The sequence below is a fragment of the Danio aesculapii genome, chromosome 21 (genome assembly GCF_903798145.1).
Source record: "Danio aesculapii chromosome 21, fDanAes4.1, whole genome shotgun sequence".
Taxonomy (NCBI): domain Eukaryota; kingdom Metazoa; phylum Chordata; class Actinopteri; order Cypriniformes; family Danionidae; genus Danio; species Danio aesculapii.
The window spans coordinates 40,274,012-40,290,406 of NC_079455.1; the positions used below are offsets into that span (position 1 = coordinate 40,274,012).

Consider the following 16,395-nt stretch of genomic DNA (forward strand, 5'->3'; position numbering starts at 1 on the left):
TTTGTTCACTTGTGTGTTGTCATTTGGGCTGCATTCACTTTAGTTCACTTTGCCCTCTGTTAGTTTTATACATTTTGTAAACGTGTCTCCATCAAAGACCAATGCAAAAATAAAAGCGTATGATTCTGAATTTACTTGCTCACATATGTGCATTATCTCTCAGTTTTGTTTTATTTATTTATTTATTTTCATTCATTCATTTTCCTTCTGCTTCGGGTGCACTCACACTATGCTATCCGAACCGTGCCCAGCCACGTTTCCTGGTTTGTTTGACAAGTGTGAGTGCTCAGAATCGAGCTCAGCCACGTTTCATTTTGGCTGGCCCTGGCCTGGTTTGAAGAGGTGTGCTAGAGCACGGTTCGGTTGGGCTTTGGTGCGGTACACATGTAGTGTGAGTGCAAAATCCGCTTGAAACTGAAGACGAGACGTCACGTTTCATATGGATTTATCAATCATTCTCACTGTTCAATGAACACTGTCAAAGTTTATTAAAGAGGCAAACCACTCTCTGCACGACCGCTGCACCTTCAGCAAACCTCCTAATACGTGCAGCACGAAGACTTCATGAACATTTATGAGCGTCAAAAGTTGTGGATCTGATCAGCAAAATATTTGACCATCCCAAACCACTAAAACAATATAACTAAAGAAATCTCCACTGTGCTGAGCAATGTTCGGAAGGCAAAATGCAGTGTGAGTGCAGGCCGTTGGGGGAGGGGAACAATCGCACTTCGGCACAGTTCAAGGCAACTGCACCTAATGTGAGTACGTTAGTTTAGTTAGTACGTTAGTAGTTGTCTATTTCAGAGGTTGCCACAGCGGAATGAACCGCTATTTCGGCAAATAATTTATGCAGTGGATGCCCTTCCACCCACAACCCAGTACTGGAAGACACCCATACACACTCATATACTACGGCCAATTTAGTTTATTCAGTTCACCTGCATGTGTTTGGACTGTGAGGGAAACCCATGCCAACATGGGGAGAACATGCAAACTCCACACAGCGACCTTGCGACCTTGCTGTGAGGCTACAGTGCTAACCACTGAGCCACTGCTGCCCGAATATATTTATTTCAGAATGAAAATTCTATTCAAAATAATTGTTATAATAATTTTAACCAAAGTAAGTTTAATTTAAAAATTATTTCATGTGTGTTTTAACAAATTGGCACATGGGTACTGTCATATGTCTGCTTTTTTTCTGTTTTTTTATTTTATTTTATTTGCACGTTTTCTCATATTTTTATCAAGCACGCTTCTTAATATTGTCTGCTTTTGTCTTTCTATCTATGCATTCTTAATTCAATATGTTCACTAAACAGATTAGGACAATATTTTCAGAATATTTCAACATTATAGCAAAAGCAACTTTAGTTTTAAAAATAAATTAACTTCAAGAGGGAAACACAGTGGCTCAGTGGTTAGCATTGTTGCCTCACAGCAAGAAGGTTTCTGGTTCGAGTCCCGGCTGGGTCAGTTGGCGTTTCAGTGTGGAGTTAGTGGTGCTCCGGTTTACCCCACAGTCCAAACACATGCGCTCTAGGTGAATTGGGTAAATAGGCCATTGTGTATGAGTGTGTATGGGTGTTTCCCAGTACTGGGTTGAGGCTGGAAGGGTATCCGCTGTGTTAACTATATGCTGGATAAGTTGACGGTTCATTCTGCTGTGGCTACTCCTGATAAATAAAGGGACTTAGCTAAAGGAAAATTAATGAATGAATAAAAGTATTTTAATCCATTGGCAATTTTTTTTGCCTTGATTTAAGCATGAAATCTAAAGCATGAACACTTGTTACTTTGTGAAAACAAAACACCCAAAAAATCAGTTTTACCATGGATGTCACTCATATTAACAAAATCAACCACAAAAAAAAAAACAATATTTGAAGAGCTCAGATACAAAAACCTCTAAGTGCCATCTAAAATTTTCTTCTACAATGAGAATTTTCCCTGCCTCTTATGTTTATGTTCAGATGTTTCATGGTAAAATCGTTGAAAATGACCTAATCTTTGCCATAATATTGAAAATACTGAATCAAGACACGAGCCTGAGAAAAATGCTAATTTTAGAAAAATTACTGAGGTTTTTTGCATCTTAACTCTTCATATATGTTTAATTTATGGTCACTTACAAAACTGTGAGAAGCTGGAATGTTTCCAATGTTTCCCAGTTATTTGTTCAGATTATTATGTAACCATTAATCAAAAGTGGAGTCTTTATTTCGTTTTGATCAAGAAATCATTGCTTATTAATTACATTTATTATGCTGTATGGTTAAAGTATTAGTATAAACTGTAAATTTTTTAATTGCTTGAGCAGAACTGCACAGAAAATGCATAATTTTCCAGATTTCTAATGCGTTTTGGAGAATAAACCTTGGACCGCTTGCTCACTTTTGTTTATGTGTCAATTACACACTGAGATCAAGAGGGGGCGGCATTGAGCTGTAGGCCAGTTTGACGAGCGTTTATTTATTTTTGTATCAACAGTAAAATAAACGTAGAAAACCTTATCAATTATTAAAACCACATTAAAAAAAAAAAATACGCTAAACTTCTGAGCCGATTGTGCATTGTGGCCATGAAGTATTTTATTTTATATCATACAAGGGGCGTGGTCAAAACGGGAACCAACCGTTACGTCACATGTACACGTCGCCAAGCAGGACGCGCTCGGCCAAAGATGGCGGACAAGTGTCAGCCGCGGTGTCCTGCACTTTTCTGAGAAACTAAACTCCAGCCGCGCTCGTGTTGAGTTTTGTTTGTATTTAGGCATCTCGACTGGAAGATAACGGGTAAGAGATTCGGTGTGGGGCTGTATGTTTGTGTCTAGAGAGTTCTGTGGCTCGAGGGATTAACTAGAAATGTTAGCATGCTAGCGGCTAGTGGCCCAGTCAGCTGTCACCTGTAATTCCTTACATCCTCTGTTTACATTTATAATACTTCTTCCTTTGTGTTTGTTCACGTGACATTCTGAATTGTTATCGTGTAGACGCTGGCTTCATTAGTTAGTTACATTGTTGTTAAGCTTCTGCTTTTTGCTTTTTGCCAACTTGTAAGTTCATCTAGTGTTTTGTTTTGACAGTTTTGTTCGCTCATATTAAGCTGCTCGATTCACAAGAATGACATGTAGTTATTTGTATACGTTTTAAATTCATTGCTACGAGCTCTGTTTTAATTACATTTGCTGATGAAGTGAAAGGGACTGGAATTAAAGAGCAGGATGTGACATCAGATGGTAGATCCAGTGAGGGGCGCTAAACGTGTCCGCCTTATAGCCGGATATAATGCAGCATATTGCAGTATTCTTACACTATATGTGCTTTTTTGTTTTACTTTTTATTACAATTGTTGTATAACATCATTATTATCTAGGAGTGAGAGTGTTATCTGTCATTTTAGATCAAATCACTGCAGCTAAAACAGAAAGTTCTGTAAATGTACAATTGTAGTTGTCCAATTTGTGGTTACACAATTATACTGTTATATAGTAGCTTAAAATCTAACGCATTAGCCCCTTGGCTTTGCATCAAGGCCAGTTTTATAGCTGTATGTTTTGTTACCCATAATAGCACAAGCAAAGACAGAATCACTGGTGATGTTCAGTATGTATCTATTTGAGGTTTGGACATATACTTGATTGCTACTCTTTGTAATATTTCAAATAATAGCTGAAGTAAATGAAAGTACATATAGAATGGTTAATGTAATGCTACACAAAACTAACTTATGTTTGAGAGTCGTCATAGTTGCCATCTATTGTCTGTATTTCAACTCTGCAAAAATTCATAAATCAGACGCCCTAGTTAGGTGGGCATAGGTTGTTTTTTTTTATCTAGATTGATCTCACTTGATCTTGGAATTAATCTAGATTAAAATGGCTCATTTGAATTCTGCCGAAGACATTCAGAGTATGTGTGCTACCTAAAATAACAAAAAGTACGTTTTTGAGAACGGGTTTCTCAAGCCAGGGGCATTAAACCAGGGGCTCATCTCTTGTTTCCAAAATGCATCACGAACCGCTTGAGAAACTGTTCTACTATTATAATTGGTGATTAAAATAAATGATGTTCAATAAGATGTACTTGTGTTTACTAACTGTTTATTCAGTTTAACATGAATGTTGAACTGTAGGCCTACATAAGCTCGAAATGCGTTTTTTGATTATCTTAATCCGACTAAAGTCATAACTGAACTAAACAGAAATGGAATTAAGACATGTGGAGTATGCAGATATTAGTGGCATTATTGAAGTAAACACCGCAATCAAACTATTACTGTCATGTAGGATTTTCGCCATATTTTCCGACAAGATCCACGCATGGGGTTGTCAGTAAAGGACACACACATCGCGAAATGTGGATTTTTTTTTTTTCTTTCCATTCGGCGTGCATTATTAAATTCCATAACACTCTCACCAGTCCTTACTCCTTATTTGCATCTAATACCCCAGTTTGTCACGGGGGCATGAATGAAATGTTCATGAGTGAAAGTGAAACTGCCGAACTGCAGTTAAAGTCACCCAAAATTACAGGAAACTCTTACATGAAAGCACTTCACATAAACACCTTAATTATATTATTGTCTATTATGGCAAATAACTAGATTACAGATGTCCATGTAAGCGTAGTCAGTAGTGTCTTTAAAAGTAAGTGAAAGATCCAGAAGGGCATCCTGCTGATTTGTTTCATACAGGCACTTTTTTGTCAGACAGCTCACCGGCTTGACTTTCATTCATTGTCCACTATTTTAAAAAGCACCCAGTCCATTTTATTTGTATATGTTTCACTCGAACGCATAAACTCTACAGGTGCCTGATAGTTAGATGTGGAGCTAACATTAATCAGATTCACTCTAGTGAACTGCATACATGTTAGCACGTCACGATTGATGTGGTAATTTCACAGTAGGAAAACACACAGGTTCGAAGACTCGTTCTCGTCACCTACAGTCCAGTTCGATCAGGTATACATCCGCGCTAAAATATCAAGGTGAAAGTCATCATAACTTGCGTAGAATAGACCCAGCTCCCAACCAAACCAACTTTGAGAATAGATTACCGGCAAAAAAAATTTTATCGCCCGATAAGAGTCTTGCTTTAACGCCGATAACGACCCACCATTAATATATATATATATATATATATATATAGGAAATCTTATTTACCATATTAGTTAGCCTACTATGTTAGGTGTGCAATCTGACAATGTCTGACATGAATCATAAAAATAAAGTTTTTTATTTTTATTTTCTTGTCTCAAGACAAGATCTAAAAACAGATTTTAAACAGTAGGGATTAAACCGAAGGAAGGTTGTATAATTCAAATTTTTATGCACAAACTTAATTTTTCTCTCTCTCAGATTTCACCCACTGGAGAATATGACATGTACCTCAGGACATGCATTAGGGCTTCCTCTATCGTAATACAACCTAAAACACGGATTGTCGTAAAACTCGTCACAGGGAAGCATTTTCTCTCATTAACTGCAGGAAAAGTTAAAAGAAATAATTTATCAATTTCATGATGAACATCATAATACCAGCCACACATGTAAAGCACAAAAAATGTCCTTCAATTCGGTCAAGTCCAGCGGCAGTCATCATTGTAAGCTGCTTGCTTTCTGTCTGTTTCTTTGCTCAAACTTTTTTGCAGTCTGAAGCGCATCAAACGCACAAAACGGCCAATTTGTGCCACGGGATGTCTAATTGCATCTTTGCATTGACTTCACATTTAAATTACTCGTGTTTCATCCGCATCTGCTTATTGCACAGGCTGTAAAACAATCCCCTTCCATGTTATGTAATGATTGTGAGTGCGCAGGCGAGACGTAATTTTTCGAGAGACACTTAAATGCATCACGTGTGCTGCGTATGCAACATCTATAAGTCATGTAAAACAGTTCATTGCAAACTGAAATAAATATAATTTGATTATATGGTTTGGAATTTGATGTTTTATGAGATTATTTAAAATATTTTGCGATTATTTTGCGTTTAATTAAGAATTTTGCAGGATCGGAAAAATTACGACTTTTGTTGATTTTGCGTTGGATTCAGTGATCGCAGAATCGTGAAAAACTAGGAGGTCTGATAAAAGAATTCATACATGCATGCAAATACTCTACCTTTGTAAAAGCAATATAGTTTATGTGTTTGTAAAACTAATTGTTTGATGTGTTGTGATTCTTCAGAAATCTCTTTAATTTGCCTATTGACTACTTTTTTATTTTTCATCATTATTTGATCAAAGAAGTTCAAATGAGCTGCATTCATTTGACATTACTTTTTAAATATTTTTACTTTCACTTTTAGTTGAAATAATGCTTTGCAAAATAAAAGTATTAATACCTTTTTAAAAATCCGAACTTTCACACAGGCGTATGTTTTTCTAGAAAATAAATTTTAAGCATAAACCTTTAAAATTGAATAATGTTGAAGTTTATGGGAAACAGTATTAATTTTGGTGTTCAAGCGTTCGTCATTTTAGACCACTTTTATTTTCAATGTGAATATTTTTGATTATTTTTTTTAATAAATGCTGCATTTTCACAACAGAAACACTTTTGTTCCCTGTGGTAGTAGATTAAAGTATGCACTTGCAGAGGCCCCCTGCTTTAAAAAAATCTCTGACAGGTATCAAAGTTCAACGTAACTTAATGCACATTTCTTGCACCCTGCCCACTGTGTGCTTGTGATCAGGTTTCTATCATGGTGACTGTTCATCTGCCAACATAGTAGAGTAGTGCTGTCCTCAAACCTTCTCATCATAAGGGTTATGAATGTTATATGGTGTGATGATCTTTGTGTTCAGAAGGAGAAACCTATTTATGCCATTTACACAATTGATCATTTCACTTGTAAAATAGACTGGCATGCTGTGTAAAACCATTTCTTTATTTTTATGATTTGGTGAGGTGTTTTGTTTTGTGTGCTAGTTTTGTTCTTTTATAGAGGTGGCCCCAGGGCTGACATCCTCACCAGACAGGATTTTATTCTCTGGGTGCATGTTGATAGTTGATCATGATCCAAATGCAATATTTCTACTGATATATGACATGCATCTGTTTTTCTCTTCTATAGGGAGATTGCCAGTTAGTATACACACTGTGGAGACCTGTGAGTGTACATAATGCAACCCCCTCCTCGAACAACTCCTCCTGGAGCAAGTGGACCTCCACCTCCTTCTGGAGGCCCTAATTCATTCAGAAGAAACAGACCCCACAAACATGGGGCGGCAGCTGCTATGACACCGGCTGCCCCTCCCACAATGCCAGTGACTGATCCTTTTGCCTTTGGGAGACAAACCTTTTCACCCATGGCAGGGAGCAGCCAAGCTCCAACCACAAACAGCAACCCTCTTCCTATGCAAAGTCCTCCCCTGCCAGCGTTTAACCCAACAGCTCCACCACAAGTTCCACCACCAGGACCCGCACAGGCAGCCTCACCTGGCCCACCACCAAGAATTTTTACACCACAGCCCGTTCCCTCACGGCCTGGATCAAGCTCCATCCCTCCTCCTGCAGAAGCAGGATACTTCAGTTCCCAAGAACCAATCCCCTATATTGCACAGTTACCTAACCCTGCTCCTCCTTTAATTCCTAGTACATCACATCCTCCCTCCACTGCCCCAACACCTCCAGTTCAGTCCCAGACTCCTTTTCATTCCCAGCCAACCCCTCCCTTACCTTCACACTGGGTGCCTGACCATGGAAGCAGACCACCTTCTGTTCAAAACTACTTTCAGCCAACTAGTGATCTCCCATCTCAGCCTTTCCAAGCTCAAGCCCCACTCCCTGGACCCTCTCCTCTTACTGCCCCACCTCCTGTACCCTCTCCCCTCACAGCCCCACCCCCTTTAACTTCTCCTCTCACAGCCCCACCTTTGACCCAATATCAAAATCAATTTCAGTCAGCTCAACCAAATGTTAGTGGCCCTGCTGCAACTCCTCAACAGAACTCCCACTTCCCTGCTCATAATTATTTCAGTCAGTCAGGCGGACTCTCTGAGCCATGGTTCAATCAGAACCCACAGGATCCATCTCAGCGTGCCTACCATGTCCCCTATTCTGAAGTCCCTAGTGACTCAGGAACTCTGTCAATGTTCTTTGGGGGAAATGATGTTGAAAATGAAGAAACTCTAACAGGGGAGGGGCGTGTAAATGGAATTCATCAACCTCTCAATTCGACAACAGAATTCTCTGGTCCTTATTTGAATGACAGTGGTAACATACGAGCTGGGACAGGGCCATGTGATTCAGTTGAGAATCTGGAATGTGTTCCAAACCAGGAAGTTTTGCCTAGTGAGCCACCTCCAAGCCATGCCTTTGAAGGGGGACCTAACTTGGAGACACCAGACTCTGCTCCTCGCCTTGCACGCTCTGCAAGTGTATCATCCAGCTACAGTAATGTCAGTCACAGCAGTGGACATGGACCTCACAGTGGGGGCCATGTTCCTCGGAGACAACAAGGAGTAGTGGGAACATTTATCCAACAGGAGAGTCCCCGTCCACCTGATCACCCTCCACTGCATCCCTCAACTGGTGGATACTTTGAACAGATAGACTCTAATCCAGCTGCAGAAGCGAGTCCTACTTTCCCAACTCCTAGTCCACCTAAACCAGTTGGTGTGTTCCAGGCAAGTGCAAATTCCTCCTTTGAGCCTGTTCGTTCACATGGTGTAGGAGTTCGACCTGCTGAAGTTGATCGTGCACGTGTGGTCATGGAAAAGGGTGGACGTGACATGCAGCCTGGCAATTTAGAGCATCCTCCAGACAACTTGGAGACCATTTACTTGCCAGAACGCCGACCCTCATCTCGAGCTCAGGGGGCACGGCGCCCCATCGAAAGTCCTGCAACTGCACTCTGGGCTCAAAATGACACTGCCAGTCTAAGTGCTAACATACTGTTAGCCCCTGCAGCACCGTCTCTGACTGCAACATTTGTTCCAGCACATCCATCTGAAGTAATTCAGCCACCAGAGGATGGGCCTCTTGATCTGCATCCAGCAAGGCCAGATCCACAACCTCCCTCTGAAAACCTTGAGATTCCACCAGACTCTACACCTCAGGCAAGTCTGGGATATGCCTCCTTGCTGGTGACCTCACCTCCAGAAGAGGCTCTAAACCAGCCTGTCTTGATTGCGCCACCTTCCTCTAATTACAGTTTGGTTTCATCCCAAAACCTCTTACAACCATCAATTCTGACAAGTCCTCAAGAGACAGCAGCACCTGTTCACCCACACCCTCAATCTTCTTTGACCAATCAAATGCCTCAGAATTCTCCTCCAGCAAATCAGCCACCACCTCTTTTTTCTCAGACACCAGTAAACTTCAGTTCTTCCTCAGCTCAAGGTGTCCTGAATTTAACACGAGAGGCAAACGATGGTCAGGCAGCCCGACCAAACCTCTCAAGTGCCCAGTCTCTTCAAGGTGATAGCCAATTTCTTCCGCCTTCTGCTACTCAAGCTCCGCCTTCTGCTGCTGCCTCCACCAATCACAACCACCCTACAAATTATCAGCTGCTTGATTTTTCTATGCATCAGCCACAGTCCACAAATCAGGTCACATCAGTCCCAGCTGTCTCTCAATCAGCCCATCCTGCAGGCTTGGTGAATAACACACCTGGCTTTTACCTGCAGGTCACCAAAGATGCGCAGCAGGGTGGGCAGTCTGACACTGATTCTCTGTCCTATCAGCAGAACTCCAACCCCCCAATACCCTCCAGCAACCAACTCGACAGTAATCAGAACTCCCATCCAGCCCATCCACCTCCTCCTCCAGCTCAAAACCAGCCTCCTCCACAGGCCCCCCCAACACATCCTGGCGCCCCTCCTACTGGACTTGGATCTGCCCAACCACCTCCTTACCCACCCCCATCTGGAAACTCTGCCACCCAACCACTTCAAGAACCTCAAAGGCCTCCTTCATCTCTAGGTAGTCAATCAGGTTATGGGGTTCCTCCTGCCATGCCCCCTGGTCCAGGTTATCCAGGGTACTATCCAGGAGCCTATCCGGAGTACCAGGATGGAAGAGTACCATACCAACCGCAGTATCCTGTGGATCCCAGATCTCAAAATTATTATCAGGTGCATGATAAAATTATCAGTAATATTCCATATAAGGAATCTAAGTGCTTCCACGTTTTGTACCAACATGTTTTTTTTGTAGGACGATCCCTACCGCAGAGGAGATCCTCGATACGCATGGTATGATGGACAGAATCCGGGCTATCGGGAGGCTGAACGCCAACCAGAGAGGCCAAGCTCTAGAACCAGTCAATACTCTGACAGGCCCAGCTCCAGGTGAGGGCTTGTTCCACATTCTCTGACTTTCTAATGATTTGAGATTTCTGTCAAATTTTTGTTTTTATACTTTGATTTCTTGGTTTGATTTGAACGCAAATTTGAGTACTATTCCCCTGACGTTGCTGATAACATTGTTCTAATCAGATGGACAATGCAATCAGTCGATACCATCGATACCATCGATATGCCATATGTAGGGTCATTATATTCACAGGCTTTTTAATACAGCACTTGAACTGAATAACATTTAGCCATATTGCTAGTCTGCACTTGTGTAAAATTAATCTGAAACCAATGCTTTTGGTGTTTTTGGACAGAATTTTAAATGTTTTATTTTTAGTTATCAATAACATGTTTTTGTTTTTCCCATTAATCTTAGACAGGGGTATCAAGAAGACTTTTCAAGATCCAGCCGTAGTGCCTATGACGAATACTATGCAAACTACTATAAGAGACAATATGATGCCTATGGAGGTAAAGACTAATCAGTGCTACAAACATCTGCCTTCTATATATTCCATATTTTTTGGCTTATTTTTTGGGTGTTTGTGTGTATTTAGATAGGAGCAGGTGGTATGATCCCAATGCTGCTTATGATCCACGCTACAGAGCATACTATGATCAAATGTATGGATGGTATTATAACCAAGATGGTTACAGAGGAGGAGAGGCGTACTATAACCAGCAATATCAAAACAGGTACTCGCATGCACTCATACAAAACTTCTTTTGTTATTATCAATACATTTTTTTTTGCAAATGAAAACTTTTCTTGGTAATCATTACTAGGGGAAGGGAAGGGTATGATGATCCATGGCGGTATTACCCTGGTTATGACTCCAGCTTTGACGACGACTCTCGGAGACGTGACCCATATGCCGATGATTTTGACCGCCGCTCGGTTCACAGTGAACGATCAGCACACAGTGTGCATTCATCACACAGTCGACGCAGTAGCTTCAGCTCACGGTCACAACAGGTGTGTTTGTGTGAAGATTTATCTGTGTAATGTTAATTTAGAGAACGTTTATTCTCCCCTCCGATCTAAAATCTTCAATTCTTTTGTATATTTGCGATAAATGGCAAGTGGGATGGGAAAACTGTACTAATAATAAGTGATGTATGATAAGACACTCTTCAAATTTAATTTGAGACCAGGCATGACCAAACTGTTTATACTAGATGCCTTAATGGTATTTAATGAAGATTGATGCACCACCAACATGCAACCACTGTCAAACCTCCCTCACCATAAAGCATATTTTAATAGAATGTGAAGTTTTAAAGACTACTAGATAAGATTTCTGTACTGTATGTTGATTGTTTTTAAAAATGTATCCCCAGGAAGAATTTTAAGTTATTGATTATATATTGAACTGAAAAATCATATCTTATGTGTTTAACGTTAAATGTTTTATTTGTGAAGTTTATTTATAAGCTATTTTCGAGAGGAGCACGTGCTTATTATTGATAGCAGCTGGTCCTCATTAGCTAACGCATGATTCACCAATCAGACTATTCCTAAACCACTATAAATAACCAGAGTCTCTTACCTTAGCCAACTTCGTCTTGAAGAATCCCCCCTTCCACCCCTACTCCTCCCATTTCCTTGTCAGGGCAGCAAGGGGGCCTAATGGTTAGAATCATTGCCTCACAGCAAGAATGTCACTGGCTCAGATCTTACCTGGCCAAGTCGGCATTTCCCTGTGGAGTTTGCACGTTCTCCCCGTGTTTGCGTGGGTTTTCCCTGGGCTCTCCGGTTTCCTCCCACAGACCAAAAACATGTAACACAAGTAAATTGACAAAACTAAATTGACATTATAGACAAGTGTTGAATCCAGTATTCACTCTATAGCATTCAGAATCTACATCTACCATTATCAAGCAGGGGAGTTCTCAAGACCAACCTGAAATCTGACTCCCTTCTCGCCCTGCAACGGGGGGAGCCCTGGGCTTGAGGATCTCACGAGCTCAGGGCTCTCTCCCGGGACAGCATGCCAAACACACTTTATAATCAATCATCAGCTAAGGGCGAACTCTTGACATTTTTTTTATCATCTCGTATTGCATATTGAAGTTCTTATGGTTATGTAATATGTTTTTATCGATGTTAATGTTCCCATGAAATACCCATAAATGACTGATTTGGCAATAAATAAACAAACAAACAAATCTACATAATGTTCATAACAACATGTCCTTCCTTCTGCAGAGTCAGGTTTACAGGAGCCAACCAGACTTGGTCAGCGCAGCCTACGACACCACTGGCACCACTCTTCCAGCAGATTACACCTACAGCCAGTATCCTAACCCTTCAGATACTGTGAATTATGGTCAGGATCCTTATAATACTGCTGACAACACCTGGTCTGCCCCAGAGCAGCGTAAGTATTTATTCTTTGAGTCCACCACAAAGAATAAAGTAACATTCAGTTTTTTTCATGTTTTTTTTAATTATTACTGTTTTACCTGGATTATAAGGTTTATTGCTTGACTTTATTATTGACAGAATTTAAAATTTTTGCTGGTACTTTGCTAACATTTTAAACAAATTGCTAATTTGTTTTGCTAATCTGTGTATATTCCATTTTTATTAAGCATAAGCAATTAAGGAATTGATAAGAAATGTTGCCCGTACCGCTTTATTAACCCATTTTTTTAGTACATGTTTGATTTTTATAATGCATTTTTCTTTAGTCTAAACCTGAACTCAACATTTTTTTCTTTATTTGCACAAGAATACGAAATATTGGAATAAAACAGAAGAAAAATAATAATAATAATAATAATAATGTGCAGGAAGAGGCAAAAAGCTAGAAAGCCTTATTTAAAGCCTCTACCTAAATAATATTAATAATAATAAACGACGATGACGATTCAATTCAATTCAATTCACCTTTATTTGTATAGCGCTTATACAATGTAGATTGTGTCAAAGCAGCTTCACATAAAAGGTCACAGTAAATAGGAACAGTGTAGTTCAGTTTGTAGTGTTTAAGTTCAGTTCAGTTTAGCTCAGTTCAGTGTGGTTTAATAATCACTACTGAGAGTCCAAATAGACTGAGAGTCCCGAAACATTTGTATTACAACAAATGCCAAATTACAAGTAAAATTTAATGAATACACTCAAATTAATTTGCAAAGTCACATGCACAACAATAAAATAAAAAGAAATCATACACACAATAGAATTATTACAAAGTTGCAGAACAACATTAAAGTGATTCCTTATTCATCTCTTAAAACCTGTTAAAGAGGAACAGTTTTCTTGACAGGCTGTATGTCAAATGTTAATATCGTATATCATTTTCAAGGCAGTTAAGCTGTGTTAATATCAACAAAAATTGGTTGTTGCCTTCAGCTTGAAACACACAGAAACTTGACAGGTCCAAATAATGTGAGCGAAAACTATGAATACATGCTCATTATAGGGATTAACCGCACATTATTGTTGACAAAAAAAGATTCAGCCATTAAGCTCATTCAGCCTGGTACTGGTACAGCAGATCTGTCAGGTTTCTGTTTGTTAAGCCATTTTTATTGACAACACTGCAGTTAAAGGGTTAAATACAGTATTTTTTAAAAATCTAGTATTTATTCAAAAAGGCAAACCTTTTTATTTAAATTGTTTTGGTGACTTTTGTGAACTGCAGCTTGGCATAAATGTGGCCCAGCAATCCCTGTAAAAAATATACACTAAAAGTGTTTGTTTTGCAGTACACATGCTCTTCATTTTGTTAAACTAACATTTGTCAGAAGTGAAATAATTCTGAACCATTTTTTTCTCCATTTTTTTTCTTTCCTCCCTTTCCCTTCACAGCTCCTCCAAGACCGTTGACCCCTGAGAAGTTTTCTATTCCTCATCGTTGTGCTCGATTTGGTCCGGCTGGTCAGCTGATCCTCGTCCAACCCAACCTGCCCTCTGCTGGTCAGCCCACACTAGTGGAAATCCACAGTATGGAGGTAAAAAAAAACATACACTGTTATATAAACCTTCAGTTATAAACACTGTTATATCTCAAACTATAAAGATTTTATTCTGTTGAAGAACTAGATTTTACTAAACTACCTGCATTCAAAATCATTACTTCTACAAAAAGTTGTACTGTGCAGCTGATTGAGTTTCATTTTGAGCATATGTTTATATCCAAGTCAATTTTTACCACAGTGCCTTTTGTAATTAGTTATAAATTGTATCACAATGATTTCAGTTACATTATTTACATCTAATATCTTGGCTGTGATGTTTTTCTAGACACTTCTGCAGGATTCTCCAGAGCAGTCTGACATGCGTTCATTCCCAGGCCCGCTGGTCAAGTAAGAATCATCCTTCCTTTACCAAATAAAAGCTTGCACGTGTATAATCTAAGCCTGTAAGAGCCACGTACACTGTCAAACAATCCAGTCATCATCTTGCGTGTATGTGTGTCCACAGAGAGGAGACTCATAAGGTGGATGTCATGAAGTTTGCTCAGAACAAAGCCCAAGAGTGTTTGCGAAACGATGACCTCATCGACAAAGACTCCGCCTACCTCATCTGGGAGTTCATTGTGCTGCTGTGTCGCCAGAATGGGGTGAGTGTTTGGTAGGCCTAGCTAAGGCTGTCTTTACGCTAGTGCTTTTTTGTTTTATAATGCACAGCATTTGCTATGGATGTGCCATTTATTTACACTGCTTCAGAATTTGCCAGCATTAAAGTCCACGTGAGCTGGAAGTTGCTGAAACTTTTTTTTCAGTATGTTGATGTGCTTCCAACTGAAACAGAATATTGAGCAGGGGGCGGTGCTTTCTTTTTGCGCATCATTCCCTCAAAGCAAACTAAAGGTAAGAGGGGCGTGGTTAAGAATATTGTGGCTGATGCCGTCACACTAATGTCAACAGAGAAGGACCACCACTCCAAATGCAAAAGCAAATGGTCAAACTTGATTGAAGATTACCAAAACAGACATTTATTTTCAGTGACGTAACCTGCACAAATTGTTCACCTAATGTAGTGTTTCTCAACCACGTTTTGGAGGACCACCAACATGTTTTGGATGTCTCCCTTGTCTGTCACACCCATTACAGGTCTTTCAGTCTCTGCAAATGAGCTGATGATCTGAATCAGGTGTGTTTGGTTAAGGAGACAATGTGCAGAGCTGGTGGTCCTTCAGGATCATGGTTAAGAAACACTGACCTAATGCATTTTCAGCATTGATGGAATATAAAGAATTTGGCTCCCCACATTTACTCACTGATTAGACTTCATGGTTTGTCTTTGATTCATCAAGCCTTCATTATAGCCTTTGCGAAGTTTATTCATAAACGAATTTAAAGGGATCACTTGCTTATGATTGACCACAGCCGGTCCCGCATTAGCTATCACATGATATATCAATCAGATGAATCCAAATGCACATAAGTAGTTGAATTCCCTTACCTTAGACATCTTGATCTTGAAGAATCCCCCTAGCCACCCCGACTCCTTACTCTTTTTCCTAGCGTAATACAGGAAGAGTTCTTGAAACTTTCCTGAACTTAGACTCCCCTCTCTCCCAATGAAATGGGAGGGAGCCCCGGGCTCACGGATGTCCTCTCTCGGGACAGCATGCCAAACAGGCATTTACTTATCAATCATCAGCTAACTGTGAACTCTTGAAATATTATTTATCATTTAACCATGATGTTGAATTTTGCTTATTTTTTTGTGACGAGCCCTCAAGTTACAAAAACTGAGATGGCAGAAAGCACATACACTGTCCTGTATGTTTACATGCCTGTTATTATTTGAAGTTTATCTTTGTCATTTATTACGAATGCCATAACAAGCGTGTTTGATTTATTTACGCTTTACATACATGCATATTTCATGGTTTTAATCTTGTCCTATTGTGAATGCAGGTAACTTTTGAAGGATTTGCTGTCATCTTAATCATTGCTACTTTTGCTGTCAATGCAAATGAATGCTAGTTGTACTATTATAATTAATGTTTATTCAATAATTGCATGTAGGCTACAATTTTGTATTAGAAATTTATGGCTGATTTTAACTTCTGACATGCATTTTTGGTCATGTAGGATCTTTTCAGTAATCTTGTGCAAGGATAAT

At 39.7% G+C, this 16,395-nt stretch overlaps 2 protein-coding genes across 4 annotated transcripts in view; both read left to right on the forward strand.

Moving 5' to 3' along the window:
- Positions 1-130, forward strand: part of pdcl (phosducin-like) — an 11,703-nt gene extending 11,573 nt beyond the window's left edge. Inside the window, exon 5 of the mRNA XM_056446674.1 lies at positions 1-130. This exon is cut by the window's left edge and continues 2,028 nt beyond it. The gene's annotated coding sequence lies outside the window, so the exon portion shown is untranslated.
- A 2,540-nt stretch (positions 131-2,670) lies between these two features.
- The window catches only part of sec16a (SEC16 homolog A, endoplasmic reticulum export factor), a 40,517-nt gene continuing 26,792 nt past the window's right edge, over positions 2,671-16,395 (forward strand). For all 3 annotated transcript variants that reach the window (XM_056446877.1, XM_056446879.1, XM_056446878.1), the window contains exons 1-10: positions 2,671-2,798; positions 7,085-10,088; positions 10,171-10,304; positions 10,687-10,781; positions 10,868-11,006; positions 11,097-11,286; positions 12,520-12,691; positions 14,128-14,270; positions 14,563-14,624; positions 14,743-14,881. In XM_056446877.1, coding sequence (XP_056302852.1) covers positions 7,134-10,088; positions 10,171-10,304; positions 10,687-10,781; positions 10,868-11,006; positions 11,097-11,286; positions 12,520-12,691; positions 14,128-14,270; positions 14,563-14,624; positions 14,743-14,881 — 4,029 coding nt within the window. In that variant the 5' untranslated portion in view covers positions 2,671-2,798; positions 7,085-7,133. The remainder of the gene's footprint in view (positions 2,799-7,084; positions 10,089-10,170; positions 10,305-10,686; positions 10,782-10,867; positions 11,007-11,096; positions 11,287-12,519; positions 12,692-14,127; positions 14,271-14,562; positions 14,625-14,742; positions 14,882-16,395) is intronic.